Below are 20,154 nucleotides of genomic sequence, written 5' to 3' on the forward strand. Positions count from 1 at the left end.
GAGTAGCGAGAGAAAGACAGCCTGCCCCAAAAAGACACCTGAAAAGAGTCAGTAAAGAATCCAGTGCTTTTTTTTTTTTTCTTTTTTGCTAAAACATCATCTGTGAGGTTTGACAACAAATGGTTGTAATTAGTGAAGTGACAGATGTGGATGTCAATATCTCTTCTTTCTGATGCATTCAATTGTAGGAAAAAAAGAAGACTGTGCATAAGGTGATTTTGGGGTGGTTTTGTACAGGAGGGAATTGTATGAGGAGCACGCATGGATTGATGTGATTTTTAGCTCTCAGAAGGAATTCTCAGGATCGTGAAGAATCCATTTTGAAGAGTTAACATTTCTAGCAAGTGAGTTACTGGACCAGCACCTACTCTGCAAGCACCAGTCTGCTCTGATTGGCACCAAGGGGCCAACATTAATCCATCGTTCGAAGCTTTGCAGCAAAGCAATGAAAGCAGTTGCACGAGCTGTGGTTCTGCCTCTCATCTTGTGAAAAGGTTACTGCTCTCCCATTTCCGTTCAGTCACAGTGTTTCAGCCTGAACAGCACTTTCTGACAAAGACAGGAGCTGGAACTGTACTACACTGTCATTCGGCTTAGTGGGATACTTAAGCTTCTGCTGGCTTAAACAAATAGGAATTAAATGGACAAATCCCTCCTCATTTCATTACTCCCTCTTCTCTGCCCCACAGTGAAAGTAATCGGGAAGAGCATTAATGATCATGTTTACTGTAATGACCCTCTCCTCTGGGGATACTCTTGTGGCATCTTTTAATGTTAATTTAGTATTGATTTATGATGCTAATTGATATGCTCTAGCTCTTGTTCATTAAATGACCACATGCAGGGTTCTCGTATTTTGTGTGTTCCCTGTAAAACCTGTGCACTTCATTAAATCTCAGCATTAAAGGAAGTGTTTCCAGGCAGAGCAATATTCCAACAGCACGTTGCAAATGTGCAGGAGGGTCCCAAGGTCACAAACTCCTTTCAGAGGTTAATTAAGTCTGAAAGAAAGGTATTCTGTTGTAATTAAATAGTAATGAATGAGAGGCCAGGAATATTTGGTGCATAATGCAGTACCATGAGGCAAAGCCAAAATCATCTGTAAATTTATTGTTTTATTTCATATTCTATTATAAAATACCCTTGGGTGTCAGTGTAATTTTTATTCTCCAACTTGCCTATGACAGAATGGGGATTAAGTGGTCAGTGCTGTAATGCATACATGTGATCGTAATACACCTCAGTAGGGGTTTCAAGAACTCTGATAGCATTCCCAGTATGCTGAAGAGGGCTTTCATCAGGAGTGTGATGCCTTCCCCATTCTGCAGGATCATATTTTTAATCAGAGGGGAAAGTGCTTCCTTTGCCACATTCACACTGGAAAAGCCGTGGCAGGTTTTGACTTCCTTTAGTAGCGCCAGCAGAAATACAGTCATGTTCATAACCCTGTTTAAGAGCTCATCAAAATTTCTCTTTTAGTTCTTGTGCTTCTGAGATTTAATATTTCAGCCTGTTCAAGTGCATTAGGCCAGATCATGGCACAGGACCATACACAAGTTGTCAATCCAAGTGTAGATTTTTTCTTTATTGTTTTCCCCAACTTTCTTTGAAAATTAGCCAATTCCAACATTCACACACTGACTTGTTCCACTCTTGTCACTCTGATTCTTTAGCCTTCTGATTGTTTATATTCTTGAACTAGAGTTTCTCACACATGTAAAATAAACAAGTAGATTGTTTTCTCATACCTCTCTGTGATGGACTTCTGAATTGACCACTGGGGTCAAAGAGATGTTCCTCTCATCTACCAATTCTTGACCAAATTCCAAATCCTATTTAAACTCCAAATCATAATAAACTTCCCTTCTTCTTTCCTCACTTCAACCTGACCGATGAGTGTGTGGTTCTTTCATGTCCCGAACAGTGACACACTCTGTTATCTCTGAAGAGGTAATTATTTTAATCTCTAAACATATTATAGGAATCTAGAGACCAAAAGCATGAGTTAATTAATTAATTCCTTACTTCTGTGTTTAAAAAGTAATTTAAATTATTTTATTTTCTCATCTGAAAGCTGCATTTGCAAACTGTTTTTCCCACTCTGTAAAAGACAAAATGGGGCAACCTTCTCCTACGTATTCCTCCTCCTTGGAGCTCTTCCATGCACCAACATCAGCCAGGAGTACAAGTGAAAAGAAATGGCCCTTTGATTCCATAGCCTGGCCTCTGGAAAAGCTGCATTGTGAATGCTGCAGCCTGCCCTTCTTGGGCCTTGGACCTGGCTATGACCTGATGGCTTGGAATGAAGATATTCTCCACCTCCCTCCCTATCATGGTCATACCTATCTAGGTAAGGGAGGTGGTGTTTTTTTAGAGTTAGGAAGCCACATAGCCTGAAACACTTCTGATGGGATCCCCAGAAACTGCTGCTGTGTGAACTGCCCCTGAGGTTCATTGCTACTTAGAGTTGGTGTGGCTGCACTTCCTAGAGTACATGGAGCTGAATTTGAAGGTGGGAATGGTCCAAAATCTTAGTGCCTTTTTATCAGCATGTAAATCCAAATTCCAATTTATTACCAGCTGGCTGGCTGGTGCAGGCTTGTTTTGCATTGGAACTTAACAGGTATTTAACAGGATTTAGGCCATGACTTTGCTTGCAATGAAGTAGAGTTCTCTGTTAATCTTCAGGAGGACTTTGCATTTCTCTCCAAGAACAATTACAAAAGTAACCTCAGTGACAGTTTTTCTGCCATTCCAGTAAAATACCTATCTCTTACCTCATTATCAGGCAGATAGGTGTAATCCTCCTAACTTCACACATTTTTCAAAAACTTATCAACCTGAGAATTAATGTCTTGCTGGTATTAAAATGTGTGGAAAGAATTATCTAGTAGTGAATTTTAGACTGAAGGAATGAGACACACTGTCATTCAGTTGAATGACATCTTCTGTTGAATGACATCTCTAATGATGGTTACACTCCATGTCACTTGTGGAAGTCTTCAGGCTACTCCCAGAGCATCTCAATATACACTAATTCAAAGTGTCTGATTCACAGCTCATCTGTGTCCAATCTTATCCAAAGCATTTCCAATGCTGCATCCATTCAGGGTTCTCCTCTCTCTTCTTGTAGTGCACATGGTGCAGATGGCAGAAGGGATATTAGACCTCTGAATGTCTTCCCTAAGGAACAAGTACTATCACTGTATATAAAGGGAAGAGCTTTTAATAAAACTCATCATTGCACTTGTATTATTTATAGGCAGATCTGTGTCCTTAAGATCTAGTTCTCCTCCTATAAGAAAAGTTAATTAATGTGTTGAAATTTAATAAAAGATTAAGTCAAAGTGATTATGACAATAATAGAACTTAGTGGAATAGCATGTAAGGGTTATATAATTTTTTAAATCATAATAAATTGTGAAGTTCATATGGGGGTATTATTACATTTTTTTATAATAAGCAGGGCACCAACAGCATAAGAGTTGATATTAAATTTTTTTCAGCTACTCTACTTGATAGAAAATTACTTATACGGAGGCCAAGACAGGGATTTTTTTGGAATATGTGTTACTTATCAAGAATGAGGTATTTTCTGTCTGGGAGTGCTTTTAGCCCACACAGACAAAAATGGGGGAAAGGAGGAGGATTGAGGAAGGGAGAGATTGAGAACAGAGAATTCTACAATATCACGTGTACGTTTGTAGTGTTTCTAATGCCTCAATCCAGTGCACAGGTTTTTGGGGGTTTTTTTCTGTGATTGACACCTTCAAATAAGCACAAATCTATACATTGACCTGCCTGGATCTCATATCTGTCAGATAGGTAGTTATGTCAATGCTTTCATTTGTTCTCTTAAGTGGCAGTAAACTAAATGCAGATACAAACATGTATCTGAGGACTGGCTTAGGTTCTTTTCAAACCTTCCCTCCACAGTATGATTTCCTTGCTTTTGATGAAGCATTAATAAGGACGGCCAGCTTAAGTAACAGGCAGTAGGAGCTTGGTGGGTAGATCCCAGCCACAGCCTGGGTATTAAAAGCTTAATAGCAACAGTAGCACAGACCTACTTGGCTCTCTGCTGAAAATTCACTGTAGCACCCTAGTCTGACTCATGGGTGGGGGGAGATGGACAGACACGTCTGTTTCTCGGACACAGTCAAGACTCTCACATGTGAAGCTGGCAATGTTCTGGAAACAAGCACAGCAAGCACTGCCATTATAACTACTACCAGTCTCTGAGCTGTTTTAAAGCTAGCTCAGATTTATATACACTTCAGTCAACCAAGTTCTCAATGTAGCCTTGGAGACCCTTCACAGTGCCCTTTAGATTTCTCTTGGTCATGCTTGCAGGCTGATTTTTTTCCATTTTTTTCTTCGTTTTTTTTTTTTTTTTTGTGTATGGTTTGTTTAGTTGGTGGTGGTGTTTTTTTTCTTAGCAAAGATTATGTGGAAAATTGCTGTGTTTTGAATGTATTAAAATATAACAAAATAATTTTACACCCTCTTTTCTCTACCAATTCTGAATATAATGATGAATTTGTTTCTGAGATTGAGTTCTGCATTGGACTCTTTGTGTGTTCTGACTCACCAGCTGTGTTCCATGTAGCTTTGCTGGTTTCAGATGGAGCTGATACAGAGCTTCCCTCTCCCTGGAGAGGAGAGGTGCTGGTTATGTGTGCCAGGCAAGGCTGTACTTGTGCAGGTTTGAAGGCCTGGGACCTAGTGAGGACTTTAGCACATGCCTGCAGATTTCTGGTGCTTGTTAGTGATAGCTGTAGTTAAGGCCTTGCAGGGGTAGAAATATAATCTATTTTAAGGATTATAAGGATCTGAAGGAATATAATGTGATCTGAACTTGCAGACCTTGAGCTCTTGCAGAATTTTGCTGCCTTGATGTATTTATCAACCCTGGAATTGCTCAAGACCAGTCTGGGTGAGAGTTTGAGCAACCTGATGTAATAGAAGTTGTCTCTTCCCATGGCAGCAGGGTTGGAACTGGGTGATCATTAAGGTTCTATCCAATGCAAATCATTCTATGATTCTGTGAATTACTGTTAGCTCTTTCTCCTGAGTTAGGACTTAGCAAACATAAAAATGAGTACAGACTCCTGTGATTATGAAAACCATTTTATGTTGAGCTGAGGATCAGTATTTCCTTGGTAAAATTAGTTTAATAAGGAGAAGGTGAAATTTTGATAAGTCAAATGAGTACCCTGTGCCCACAGCAGCCATTCCACAGGTATGAGAGGTCTGAAAGGATGTGGTTTGCTTTGTCCTTTTAATATTTATCACCTGTGGGCTAAATTGTGAAATAATGTATATAAACCAGATCCTCAGCTTTTGTAAGTTACCTTGGCTTGGTTAGCTGCTGATCAGTTATTCCAGCTGAAGATGGGAAAAGATTGTATCTTCTGAATATCTCTGTGACAGCTGGTGCTTTTGAGTGGTGAAGGAAGCTCTGAGAAGCAAGAAGGACTTCAGGTTTTGACATGATACTTTGGCCAGTGCAAAATTTAGGCATCTTTGCTTTAAGGAGTATTTCCCACCCTTACACTGGATACCATGGCTGTGTAATTACACTGTCTTCTTTTCAGAGTAGCCATCCAGGGAGCTGCAGGGAGCCTCCCTGTGGTGTTGAGGGTGGTAATGGCTAAATTCTAAAACAGGCTCTTTTTTCAGAAGGCATTAGAACCTGTGCTGACTGCCAGGAGGAGGAGCTTGACTGCAGCTAAGCTAAAGGAGAATGTTAACAGCTAGAATAGCATTTCCTTGTACTTGGGAGTCTTTGGGAAAGCAGACAGCCCATATAGTGGCCAGGGTGACACTGCAGCAGGTTTCCTTACGTTACTGTATTTCATTACAGGTAGGTTTGTTCATTAACGAGGAGGGAAAAGAAATAAAAATTTAGGTCTGGCAAGTCACTGTCAACCAGACATCCTTTTGCATCTTTCAAGGTGCAGAGCGTAGGTATGAACTTACCTGTTTGGTATAGCAGTTTAAATGTTTAACAGAAGAAAATGTCAAGAGAACTGATTTTTCCCTAGGTGAACACATTTTGTCAGTCTCTCGTTCTTTATCCCTTATAAAAAGTTTAACAAATAAAACCCTGGTAGAAAAACTATTTCAATTAACTACATCAGGCTGTGATCAGAAGGCAGATTTATTGATACATGAGAGTAGCAGCTTTATTTTCTTTCTTAATTTCATCCGTATGTCAAGTAACTATAAAAGGTGGTTTTATTCTTTAATTAGAGCTTCATCAGAGGCATTTTAATTGCAGCTGTGCTCATGAAAACAGTAATTTGAAGCACTTTTAATCTTGTGAAAGAGCGAACTGCTTGTGTGTATTCATAACTGTAAACCTGCTGACTTTGCTGACTAAAATATGGCACTGGCACCTTGGCTCTGTAGAGGCGGTGACACAGTCACAAGAGCAAAACAAGGATTAAAGTGAGTAGGAGCTCTGCCAGCTGCAAGAGCTTTACCCAGCTGTGATGCTCCAACCCACTGGAGACAGAAACACTGGTATACTAAACAGTTTTCCACAAATTCCTTCAGAGCTCTGAGTCTACCTTTCATCTTTTCAGTTAATACAAACTTTAAAAGAATTTCTATTAAACTTTGCAATATGTTATTGTCTAAATCACAGGTTCCAGAAAAGGAAATAGGGTCATCCACTGTACAGGTAATTTGTGTAGAAATGGTAGAATGCTCCCTTGAGTTTATCTGATGAAAGGGAGGATGGTTTTTGGTAGAGGTTACTCAGCATCAAATAGAGCCCAACTCTCATTTTGTATGCGCATTTATCTTCTGCTGTCTCTCTAATTAATGCTGCTGTGCTATGCCAGGGAAGAGGTGCAGGTACCTTTTGAAATGCTAATGCTCTGCTGGAATATCCTGGTTCTCGGTCAGCTCTGGAGAAACTGCAGCAAAGGTCAGCAACAGAAGGTTTAATAAAACTTCTGCCTCCCAGTGACTTACCCACTTTCAGCCCTGCAGAGACCACAGACTTCAAACAGCTGTTCTGCTGTTCTGTGTCTTTTCTCCATTCTTTGCCACATGAGCTCACACCCCCTAAGAACATTATATGATATGTTTTGTTCCTCTGTGTAGTCTGGGTGTTTTCAGGATCCTCAGTGCATTGTTTCTCTGCAAAATACTATATACCTTATCAGTGTAAGGGCTTGAAACCTGAAGGAATTATATTAATATTTTTTAAGATACTCAAGCACATCTACACCAAAAATAAAAATGGTTTGCTCAGTGGCTGCTCTACAGGCAATCAGAGCCTAGGATAAGAAGTATGTTCAATAACTGTACAGAATCAACTTTGCTTTTCAATAATTATGTTGTAATCAGATGTTCTGGTTTTCTCCTGAAGACTTATCTTCTCTGTAGATGTTCTTTAAATAAATTTTTATGACAATTCACTTTTCATGGCTAGTCATCCTACTTAGAGCTAAGTGTAGACATGTATCTTTTGTGGCTACAAAACAGAATATCCATCTATAAAATGATGTATATGTGAAAATCAGAAAAGAAAATGCAGGCCCAAACAGGAGAAGCATAATACAGACTTTGGAAAACCTTCAGATTTCCTCTTGTCTGTTTGGAACAAGTTGCTCAGTAAGGGGATAAATCTCTTCTCATTGCACTCGTGATTCATTGTGTAGAAATGGCTCTAGAGGATTTCTGCTGCAGGCTATTTACTTCAGTTTCTTGCCCTGAAGAAGCAAAGCTCAACCTCCCTTGCAAAGATGTTCTTCCCTGGATTTGTAAGTATATAAACAGATGATAAACTCGGGCAGGTGCTTAAGGAACTCCAGTGAGAGTAAGTAAAGAAATGGAATCAAGGAAATCCCAGTGAACATCTTTCACATGTAACTTCTTACTGTTTGATTGTAGTTGACTTTTAAGTGTTCTTAGTGGTGTGAAAGATCACAGAAAGGACACCTACAACTTAAATACTAGTAATTCAAAATGAATTTTGAAATTGTACAGTTCAGTTTTCAAGCCACACTGTAGACATTGTTAGTAACTGTCTGATTAGATGGAAAATTATAATATGCATGTTTCTAACATTTCTGGGAATGAAAAGGAACTGTTTACCTTATCTTGGAAAAGTGTGTTGCCTTGTAGCAGCATCTAACTTGGGTGGCACTCCATGACGCCCTGAGCCTGCTGTGGCTTCTAGTACCATCTTTTGAGACTGGTTTCTAAATCTGTTTGTGTAGTATGTAACTTCTCTAAGTTTACCGCATCTTAGACTACATCCTTTTGATTCTTCATGTGCAGTATAAAATGTTAATAAATAATTTACGTTAATGGAATGGCTGTTTTTTCTCAATTTTTTGAGCAAATTCTGCCATCTGTTGCTTTGACATGAAGAGGAAAAACTGGTTTTGGGGGTCTTGTCAGCTCTGTCTTCTCAGTGAGTCAGATACCCTCACCTGTCAGAGGCTGCAGTATCTTCTCCCTGCTTTCCTCTTGCTTTGAGTCCTAGAAGAATGGAGTCTGGCATTTCCAGACAAGTATTTATGCTTTGCTAGCATTCAAAATCATGTGCTTGTGGGTGACTCGTGCTGAAGCACTGGAGTGTTTTCTGCCACTGAGTTAATGTGCTGGCCTGAGCCATGCTGCCCTATGCAAGGAGGAAAACTCACAGCTCAGCTCCCTTTTTCTAAATTCCTTTTGCCAAGGATCCAACAGCAAGACAGGTGCTTGAGCCTGTGCAATGCTGAGCTGTGCTGACTAGCTTCAGCTTTAATTCCTCAAAGATCATATATTGCCACCAGCTATCCTTTATTTTAAGAAATACTTCAGTCTATGACAATAAAAACAAACACACAGGTACTTAGCAGCAGTCCCTGGGATTTGCTTGTTCTGAGCATACTGAGTTTTTCATTAAGTACGTATACTTACCTGAACACAGGAGGATGTTCAGCACCATGGCAAACAAGTGAGTAGTTCTTAAATCTCAGAGCGTGACTTAATTTCATACTATATCAATTGCAACTGGAGAAAAGTTTCAATTATTGACTATTAAAAACAAAAATGCAACAGTTGTAGCTATCATTAACTCCCATATTTGTCACTGAGGGACAAGGTTTTGAGGCAGGGTGTAAGCTTCTTCAGATTTATAATGATAATGGGAGAAAGTTGGCTCTCCCCTGTGGAAGATGTCCCCCTGATGTGTGCTTTGCATAGCAGTTTGAGCTGAAGGTAATATGTTCTTCAATTTATTTTAGATACTTTTTATTATTTGCAAGGTGACACTGCATACCAGACAAGCATAAATGAATGCATTATTGCCTTCATATCTTCATACACTTTTATCTTTTCCTTTAAATCGTAGGGTTTGCAAATGAAATAATACTTGCATGCTCTTTAACACTAAGCTCTTTAAAAAGTAAGGAAAAAGGAGGCTGTTTTTCAAGGTTGCCTAATATTCCAAGTAGTTTTAACCACGTAACTATCTGACTAATATGCAGATATGCTAACAGTCTGTGCAAAGAATTTAGGTTATCTGTGTATTGCCTTATGTATGGATATACTTGCTTTCTTTGTTAAATTGGTGCTTACAATGCTGGCATTGTACCTCCCCCCCCTTTTTTTTCCCCCTTAAGTTTTATTAAATCACATCTGGATTTATTGTAGAGTACAAAATGCTGTTCAGGATTTGTTTTGTGTAAGCAATTGCATAATGAGCATTGGAGTTTATTAAGGCCTTTGAAGAAGGCATGGGAAATAGTTAGGGGTTTTTTGTCGATGTGTTTTTTTCTTTCCAAATTCATACAGAACTAGCACATCATTGTCAGTGCCACCCTACTACAAACATTGTACAATTATAAGAGAGGCTTTGGAATCAAAACAGCAGTGATGGGAACCATGTAGTCAGAAAAAGTTACCTTACTGTCTTCAAGAGAGACTTGATTGGAAAGTAGAGGGTGGACAAGCTAAGGGGTGGGGTTTAGCTGTTTTTTAAAGGCTCATGATATTAATAAATTATGGAATTATTTGTGGCATCTGTTCAAGATCGATCAAACCAAAATTTTTTTCTGTGGTCACTTTGAATTCATTAACTGTATTGGTATTTTAGTGTTGGGCTTCTGAGCTGCAGGTGTGACCCTTTCTTGTGGTAACCTTGCAGGTAATGCATGAAGGTATCAAAGGTATGAATAGACATTAACTCTGAATGTATCTCACTATCTGACATTTCTCCTTTACCCAGGAACTCACCTCTGTGCAGCTACTTGGAGCATCTGAATATGCTGCTCTGAGACAATATATAAAAGGCACCTGCTTCTGATGTACATGTCTCTGAGAGTTAAAAAGGCACTTTGATCTTCACAGCAGATAACAGCATACTTTTGACAAATTTAAATAGACTTAACACCTTTCTGATGAGAACAGCCCCTCACTTACTCTTCCTGTCAAGATGTCAGGAGAGCAAGCTGAAAGTGCACCTTAACAGTTAGCAAACTAGAGTTGGAAACATGAATTTTAGTTTGTTGGGGTTTTTTTGTTAAACTGTGATTTTAATGCTTATCCTGCAGTAAGTAGTGCTAGACAGTTTCATCTTCTGTATTCCCAAGTACTAGATACTTACAAAAATCAGAGTTGACTTTGCTTCATGTTCAGTCTGCAGCATTTTGGCATCACTGATTTTTTTTCCACAGCGATGTGGCTTGTGTGTGCCTATTACTCCAGGGTAAAAGACACCCATTTTGAAATTTATCTTTAGTAGTGAAAAAAACCCATAGGGAACCCACTCTGTCCTCTCAGATGTTATAGCTGGGGGACCCACAGTTTGTCTGTATGGGATTATTTTCTCTGCTGTAGCTGAAGGAATCAAAGGGTATGCAGATAGTACCTTTAAATGCTCATGTCTCTGATGTTAACATTCGTTTAAAAAAGGTTAATTGCATACAATTATGTGCTAAAGGAGCTGCACCACAAAAAAGTCAATAGTACTAGGCAACTGTAACTTTGAATTAATGATAGAGCTGAACAGTTATGCTCAAGCATTTTATTTAAGAAGGCAACATGCATTTTTTAGTAGAAACTGCTACAGTGTGATGGTTTTGTGTGGGTTTTTGTGGGTTTGGTTTTTTTTTTCTTTTTCATAACTGTGTGAAAACGCATATTTAACACTTCACACTGAATTCTTGAAGTGTGTGAATAAAGAAGCAAATATTCTGATGTTTTAAATTTAACACACTGTTCATTAGTGTTGAATATTTAAAAACAATATTGCTGTGCCTGTTAAATTTATTACTTCAAGGCAAAAGACACAGTTGTGGTTGTTTAGCATAAGAACCTCAGAGTTTAAATAGCTTCTATTTATTTTGTAATCTGTCTAAGATAAGAATCAATTGCTGCTTTACGTTACTGGTGACTAAAAATTTATTGGGATATCTGGAAACGTATGTCAAACTTGATAGAAACTCTTTTTTTATTTTTTTTTTTTTTCCCTGCTTTCCAGCCTGGCATCCTGGGAGTTCATAAAATGGTCCAGTTGACATTCAGCCTTTATTCAATTTGTATAAATCATCTAGGTGGGGTCTATCTCCAAACTGGTGAGAAATAGTGTTGTTTTTTCTTTGTAATCTAGCTAAACTTCTAAAGGTTTCATATGGAAACTATGGGGTTTTCATTTTTTTAAAAAGTTACGTAGATAAACAATAAGCAGTCTGGTATGGAAGTGCCTTTAGGTCCTTATCTGAAAGTAATCCTGGCTCTCCTGACTCCATACCCATTTTAGATGGATGCAGTATGATTCTAAAATACCCTGATGAGGAAAAAGAAAAAGGCAAATCCAAACAGCAACAACCTAAATCCAAACAAAATAAACCCCTCAACATCCAGAAAAACCCAAAGAGATTGAAAAGAGTAAGAAAAACTCCAGTTGGCCCAAACCTCTGAAGATTTTTTGTTGCCAAGTGCCTGGTGTTATGCTTCTTGACAGCTCTAGAAAAGTCCTGGTAGACTAGGCTGATCTCACATGAATTTTATACTTTCAGTCCCATTAGGATTAAGGATTTGGCTCACTCCTGATAAATGTCAATATAAAGCAGCAGAGAATCAAGCCAGCTGAGTTGGTCATGACCTTATATGCATAGTGATAATTAATAGCTAATGAGACTGATAAAGTATGGCTCTGAAATGCAGTACACTGTATCATCTGGACTGTTTAGAAATTAAAATTTTAGATTGCACTAGGAATTAAAGACATATTTTGCCATCATGGGCAAAAAGTTAAATTCCTTCAGTAAAGGATGTGTGTCAGATATGTCACTGAAATATGTCATCTTCAATACAGTTATGCATCAGAATAAGAATTATTCATAAATTCGAGTTCAGAGGGCAGGAAAACATGGGTTAGACTAATATAATACCTGGTTTTAATTTGTACTTTAAATAAGGGCAACTTTTTCAACTTTTATGGAGAGGCCTTTCTTGTTACTTTTCTCCTGACATAATTTCTTCCACTCAAATAGAAGTAAGCTTGATGTGTGATTCTTCCAAGCCTGTTCTCCTGCACTAGAGTCTGTACTCACAAGTAAATACAAAACTATACAAAACTATATGAATATACATATGCAAAACTATACGAAAGCAAACAAGTGAAACCCACTATTACAAAGTATTCTTGAGTTACTTAGTTAGTGTGAAGTTGTGGTTTTTTTCATGTACCTCTCTCTCAACTATTTCCCCTATTTCTAGATCAGTGCTTATCTCTGAGGTTAGTCAGTCTTCTCACAATGGATTTTGTTCACTTGTGTTGATTGGAAAGAGCCTTGACTCAGATCTGCTCACCTGGATCAGACAATTTGTTCCACAGAACTCAAAAAGGACTGTGTCAAATGTAGTCTTTGACTCTGTACTGAATGTTGCTTTACTTTTCTTGATATGCATAGTCAATGAGCTACAAAGAGCAGCCATCCTCCCTCTGAAGATAAAGCAGACATATTTTTTCACATCTGTGAGGCAGACAGTGGAGTTGAGATTTACTAATTTTTTAAAAATTCATCTGGCATGACTTTCTGAACTTTCCTGGTTTCTGGTGTTTCTAAAAGGGAAGGAGACAAGAAGAAGGTATTCTTGTCTTGACAATCATTAATGGGAGGCTCAGACATCACAAAATTTTGAAGTTCCCAGCAACAGTTCCTTATTCCCTTCACTCACTTCTGGATTTGTGGTTGCTCCAAGTGAATGATTTAGAGAGGGTATGTAGAAAATGGACATAAAGCTTTGTGGCAGAGGACACATGTTCAGAAAGCACAGCCAGGAACCCCAACAGAGCCCATGGGAGGTGCAACTGAAATACCTGTTCCTTCTGCTTGGATGAATTCAGACTAGCTTTTTGATTGGAAATTGTTTTACTTTGAATGAGAACAAAAGCTGTAAAGGAGCACTTGATTCTTAGAAGAAACTTTTTTTTTTGGCTAATTCTTCTCCCATTTATGTCTCTTGAAACATTCAGGAGAAATAGTTGATTATTTAAAAGCACTGTGATTTGTAGCTGCTGTAGGGAAAAAAAATACACTTTTGGATTTATATACAGCATTTCAATAAGATAAACAGCTTTTTCATCACAGTGGATGTCTATGTCATACCAAGCTGGCTTTCCATGACAACTGGCTGCTGTTCTTCCTGCCCAACCCGCTGGAACACCTCCAGAGCTTGCATTCAGGGCCACCTGAATGCCTAGAGTGTGTTTATTTCTTCCTGATTGAAACAGAGCCATTAAAAGTAATTATAAAATAGCAGATTGAAAGAGAATACCTGCAGGTTTTTAGGCTTGTTGTAGTCAGTAAATATTTCATTAGGAAATTCATGGAAAGGTAAAAACCATTTATTTAAATTTTAACTTTTGAAAGTGTGGTATTTTTTGTACATTGGAAGGGTCAGTCTTTACAATGAAAGAGCAAACCTAATTTTCTGAGTATTTTTGAACCATACTTGGTGGAGGCATATGAAACAGAGCACTGAAACATTTGCATTTCTCTTACTTGATTCCTGTGTCCTCAGTCAAACCCAGTGCAGCAGGGACTGCCCTTCTCACTGCAGTGAGTATGGGACCATCTCTTCTGGAGGGATTATTTTTAGAACATATCCTTTTATAACAACCTTAGTAATAGTAGAGAGCAGGGAATTTGATATGCTGTAAATTGCACTCAACTCACAGCAATCGTACTTACCAACTTCTGCTGGAGCAGCTTTCAGTTTTCAAAGAAAACGGTGGCCACTGACCACACCTCTCATTTGAAATCTTTACATGGACACAGAATATGGGATTTTTATAAGTTTTACTGGGATGAGGAGTTTCTAGACACTGCAGCTTTCTTCTAAAATCGTGTGGCAGAAAAAATATGTCCCAGTATACTCTGCTTAATTCCTTGTAACACAGTTTAAGCTGGAAACTAATTTGCTGATGAACTCTCATCCCCCTTGTAAAGTATGGTAACTAAAATCACAGCTTTACTTTCAAAGCTCAGTGTAACTTTATCTTGTGAAACAGTGGAAACACTCTCTCACCTGTCAGCTGCTTCTTAAAACACAAGGAGTGCCAGATGGAAAGCTGTGTTGAGTGTTTGGGGGGGCATTGTGGGTTTTTTCAGAAGTATTCTTACACTATTCTTGCTATAGGACAGTGGATGCTTCATTATGAATTTGATATGAATTTATACAATAAATATTTTTAAACATTTTTCAGTTAAAGACTATGTGTGGCAAGATAAGATAAACATCACAGAATTTTTTCCATGTACTTTGCAGTGATATTACTGTATGAATGATGGTTAGGAGTTGAAATTAAGTTCATGTGAGTTAAAACTCACTGAGCATTTGGCTTCCATATTTTGGGAGTATTTTTAATAATCAGGAAGAGTGGAAACGAGATGACATCACTAACAACTAAAATACAAATCCTTGAAACATTTATGGCATACCAGCTGTCCAAGAAGCAGCATCATCATCTTCTGACAAATGATATCCTCTGAGGCTTGATGTACAGCACTCAGATATGATATTTCAAACACTTTGCTGACTGAATGATACATTTGAAAGAAACTCGAAAGTTGTCTTTCTAGGACCAGGCAAATGCAAGTCTTACCAACCTGGAGAGATAAATAAGCATCTAAGCAATGTGCAGCTCCCTCAGCAAAGGGACAATAGACCTACCAGTTTTAGATTTCATTTGTTACCTTCTTTTGTATCACCTCACGTCAGCTTGTTTTAACATGCTTTTAAGGAACTCATATTCCTTTTAGAAGATTAATGCTTGTACCCCTTAGTTCTCTTGAGAAAATAAATATTAAATATAGTAAGATGGATTAATTTTTCATTTCACTGCTCATTGCTTTCCTTTCAGCTTCTTGCCTGATTACATCAGTGGTGATTTTGATTCCATTCGGCCTGAAGTCAAGGAGTACTACAAGGTCAAGGTAAATTAAATCCCTTTGAGTTTTTGTGTGATAGAGCATTGTAAGGTCCAAACCATTAGTGCTCCCCTTGGTGATGAAGTAATTCTGGCTTCATTTCTTCCTCTGAGGCTTCAGTTTTAAACACCTGAGAAGCTGAGAAGTTGTGTTTTGGGGCACTGTACCAATGCTTAAAACAAACAGAGGAGGTGCGGTACTGCCTGAATCCTGCGCAGGGTGAATTTTCATAGTATCAGGTGATGAAATAGAATAATATATTGGTAAAGATTACAGCATATAGAAACTAGGATAAAACTTCCTGAAAAATCTGTGACTTCTTTTGCATGGTGAGATACAGAGAAATAAAGATGAACTTACCGTGATTCCCACCTGGTGGGTACCCACATACTTTCTAGAGAGAGTTTCTTGGTGTGCTATTTCTAGGATATGACTTTACCTTTTCAGAGGAAAGCTGCAGATGGAAAAATCTGTCTCTCTCCTCACCCACTGAAGCATTGAGTTACAGTCAACTGCTACATGGGTGGAGTACCCTCCTTAATGAGTTATTGGATAAATTCCTGCCTGTGTTAGTTTATTTCCAGTGAGCAGCATAAATATAAACTCAATTTTCTCAGGTCTTAGGGTTCAAGTCTGCCTTTACCTGACTCTTTGGTATTTAACACTTCACCTGCCTACTTGTTTAGGCTTTTGTGATGAGCACAGTTCTTTACCCTGGCATCTTGAATAGCAGGCATCTGCAAATTCAGAGTTTGCCCTGACAGGCCAACTTACCTTTGCAGCTGGCTGCACTTGCCAGAGGAGTAAGTGTTTGATCCTTCTGAGGTAGTCAACTTAGTCTGCTGCTAATTCATGTATAAGAATGAAATTTGCCTAAAATCTTCCCTGATGGACTTGGGATCAAATGGTTAGAACAAAAGGTTTCAAACTGTGAGGGGAGGGCTGGAGGAGTGTGTAGAGTGTGATTTTAGTCTTTGGGCACTGTGGGGTTTTATTTCCATATTCTACCCCATTTTTTTAGAATGGAGAAATGTGTGGTGGCTGTTCATCTTTAGGAGAGCCACTCAAGAAAAATGCTCAGGAATCCTTAAATTACAGCTTGAGAAGTGTAAATAAAATAAAATATAAAGCTTTGGATTAATACTATTCACTACAGACTGAACATTCATGATCTGTGAATAAATGAATTCAAGAAGTATTTGGGCAACACTCTTAGGCACTTGGTGTGACTCTTGGGGATGTTGCTGTGCAGGGATGGGAGTTGGACTCACTGATCCTTGTGGATCCCTTCCAACTCAGCCTCTTCTGTGATTCTGTGAGTCTGTAAAAAGGGAAACTGCAAATGCACTACTTGCTTTGGCATGGACATGGACAGCTCCCAGTATCAGCACAGGCTGGGGGATGAACAGATCGAGAGCAGCCTTGGGGAAAAGGACCTGGAGCTGCTGGTGCATGAGAGGCTGGACATGACCCAGCCATGTGCACTCACAGCCCAGAGAGACAAAGGTGTCCTGGGCTGCCTCCAAAGCGTGGCCAGCAGGGCAAGGGAGGGGATTCTGTCCCTCTGCTCCTCTCTGGTGAGACCCCTCCTGCAGTACTGCATCCAGCTCTGGGGTCCCCAAGATGGACCTGCTGGAGTGAGTCCAGAGGAGGACACCAAGATAATTAGTGGGGTGAAGGGATCAGGAGATGAGGAAAGGCTGAGAGAATTGGAATCATTCAGGATGGAAAATGGAAGGCTTCGGAGTGACCTAATCACAACCTTCCAGTACCTGAAAGGAGCCTAAAAGAAAGATGGAGAGTTCTTACAATATTATAGAGTGACAGGAGTAGTGAGAATGGCTTCAAATTGATAGTAGGTTTAGATTAGATATTAGGAAGAATTTCTTTACTGTGGGGGTGGTGAGACACTGGAACAGGTTGCCAAGGGCAGTTGTGGTTGCCCCACCCCTGGCAGTGTTCAAGGCCAGGTTGGATAGGGGTCTGAGCAACCTGACCTAGTGGGAGGTGTCCCTGCCCATGGCAGAGGGTTGGAACTTGATGTTCTTTAGTGTCTCATCCAACCTGAACCATTCTATGATTATGCAATTATGGCTTGTATGAACAGCATGCTGGTAGGTAGGTAAATCCTACCAAAGAATGCAAGTCAAGGATCATTCAACAGAGAGATGGGAGATGGAAGAACGCAGTAGGTATTACCCTTTTTCACAGGGATTACTTTTCTGGCCATAGCATCCTTTTTGTCAGCTTAGTTGCATCTTACTGGTGATGCACAGTTTACATCTTCTCTATGAACACATAGTAAATCAGTCTGGTTCATACAGAGTTAATAGATCTGTGCAAGGACTGAGCTGATAGGCTGTAAAGGAAGAAGTAATTCATCAGGATTTTAAAGGTGTAATGAGCAGCATCATCTAGCCTACAGAATCCTTGCCTGGGGTCTTCATACAAGAGTGAGGAAAACGCAGATAGACTTCAGAATTTTAGCTTTGGGTGTACATGGTAGGAAAAATATTTTTTTTCATTTTTAAATTAACTTCTCATAATCAGAAAATGAGAATAGTAAACATGGGTGAAGTGTCTAAGGAGATCTTGAGCAAAAAATGTAATAAAACACAGAAACTGGAGAGAGGTGTATATTTTTTCTTTTGTAAAGCATCTTGTTTATTAAAGCATCCTCTCTAGTCCAGACAATTTCCAAAGTCACTGTCTTTGGAAATTCTGTATGTATTCATGACCCAAAATATATTAGGGCTGCTTAAAACAGGCTGTGGGAGACTTCAGGTGAGTAGATCAGTATAGCACCATTGACTTTAGGGAAGCATCCTGTTGCCAATTAGGGTTGCTTCCCATAGCATCCTTCCTTACTCTCATGTAGATTACACCCAGAGACAAGGTAAGCCACTATCATTAGATAATATTACTGTATTGTTTCAAGTATTCTCTTTTATCTATTGTTTTTATCATTTTATAAAACCTACCTATATTGGCAGAAGTTAATTGCATTGTGACATTTTTTACCTAGCTGAAGATACCGTGGCACTGCTTAAGAAGAGTTATTTTTTCATAGTAAAGCTTATGGATGTTTATTATTGAGCTATAAAACATAATCATATGCAAGTGTTTGTGTCAAAGTAAGTAGTGAGGTGTATTAAACTCAGGGCATGCAACTATGGTGGTGGAAGCATTGTCTATACAGTTGTATCATCATCACCACAGCACAGCAACAGCCTGACTCTTCATCACACCAGCTTCACCAGCCAGGATGTTGCTCCTAGCCTCAGAAGGTTTTCTACCTCATTTAAGTGATGAAAGCAAGAAGATTTTTGTCACTACAAGATGACATGACATACAGATTCCCAAAGCCAAGGGGTTTTACTGAATGAGATATATTTAAGCCAGTTGCTCTGGTGTTTTTGTTTGGGCAGGGATTACAAGACAAGTGTTTCCATTTTCCCTTTAGAAGGACAATCACTATTGTATTGGGGAACTTTATTTAAATCAAGTTCATAAGTATAAAGCAAATAAATCCATTTTATCTCTGTTAGGTGCAGTAGCCCATTGTGAAGAGATCTAAAAGCAAAAGTTCTGGTTTGGAAAGTAACTGTGTAACAGACTTCTGAGTGGGATGTGTAAGTGAGGAGTTAGGCATTCCTTTTGGGAGAGAATAAGTAAACATGTCAGAGGTTATTCAGCTTTACTTATTATTTTCTGTGGTCTTGGTTCTGCCTCATTGCCTTGTCAAGGCTGTACTTGTAGTCTTTTATTAAAATTTGTTAAAATATTAGAGATTATTTTCCCCATTTATTAAATAGTGTTAAAAACTGTGCCACAACTGAAAACGAAATGTCATGTTTAAAATTTATTTTTAAAATCATATTGCACTATAAATGAAGGATAAAGAATAGCAATTTAGTATTCTTTATTCTGTGTATTTTCTGTCATTGTTGAAATAGAAATTGAGAAGAGGCTTTGTACTTTCATGATAAATATGCATGTTCATGTGATCCCATAATAGATGCACTGGCATTCTTTCTCTGTGCAGTCTGAAGTGCATTGGAAAATGACACTGCACAAAGCAGGGAGGATTTGTGGTGATATTTCTGTCATTGCAGTTTCATCCTTTTCTTGCTTTAGCTGAATGTTTCTATTATTGAAACCTTTTAAACATTGCTTTGAAGTTAAAGCAGCCATTTGTATTGTTATGCCTCAAACAAGGTTCTGATTCTGAAGTCTTAAGTCCAAAGACATTATCTAAAATTACACCAAATCTGTACTTACGCCTAGAAGCAGAAGGTTGAATACAATGACCTTGGAAATCCAGGCTATGTTATTTATTAAAAATCCGTTTTGGCTTTCCCACCAAGCAAACTCCATGTGCCTTGAATGTGCTGCTGTAGACTTAGTAGGCTCTACTTCAGATCAGTAATTAAATGCTGTGAACTTATTTACAAATCCAGTTCTTTTCCTGTTCTTTTTTCTTAAGTAGAGCTGCTTATTTTTGCAGATAATTCTGCAGCTGTAGCACTTTCTCTTTCCTATTTTCATTTCCAGGGCTAATGGTTATCAGGGCTGTAAAAAGGTTTAATAGGTAGAGTGTGGGTATTGTATTTTAGTTCTATGATGATGCACCTGTAATTAGATTTACAAAATGTATTGGTAATGCTGATGTAGTGCTTTTATTTCTCTCTAACTTCTACACTTTCTG

General features: G+C 38.6%; 1 protein-coding gene across 5 annotated transcripts in view; it reads left to right on the forward strand.

The window, feature by feature from the left end:
* TPK1 (thiamin pyrophosphokinase 1) overlaps positions 1–20,154 on the forward strand; it is a 301,853-nt gene that overhangs the window by 123,052 nt on the left and 158,647 nt on the right. For 4 of the 5 annotated variants that reach the window (XM_083859788.1, XM_083859787.1, XM_083859785.1 and 1 more), the window contains one exon: positions 15,380–15,452. The exons of the other annotated variant lie outside the window; for it this stretch is intronic. In XM_083859788.1, coding sequence (XP_083715914.1) covers positions 15,380–15,452 — 73 coding nt within the window. The remainder of the gene's footprint in view (positions 1–15,379; positions 15,453–20,154) is intronic. 5 annotated transcript variants of the gene reach the window in all.

Source organism: Zosterops lateralis (genome assembly GCF_965231275.1).
Source record: "Zosterops lateralis genome assembly, chromosome: 1".
Lineage (NCBI taxonomy): Eukaryota > Metazoa > Chordata > Aves > Passeriformes > Zosteropidae > Zosterops > Zosterops lateralis.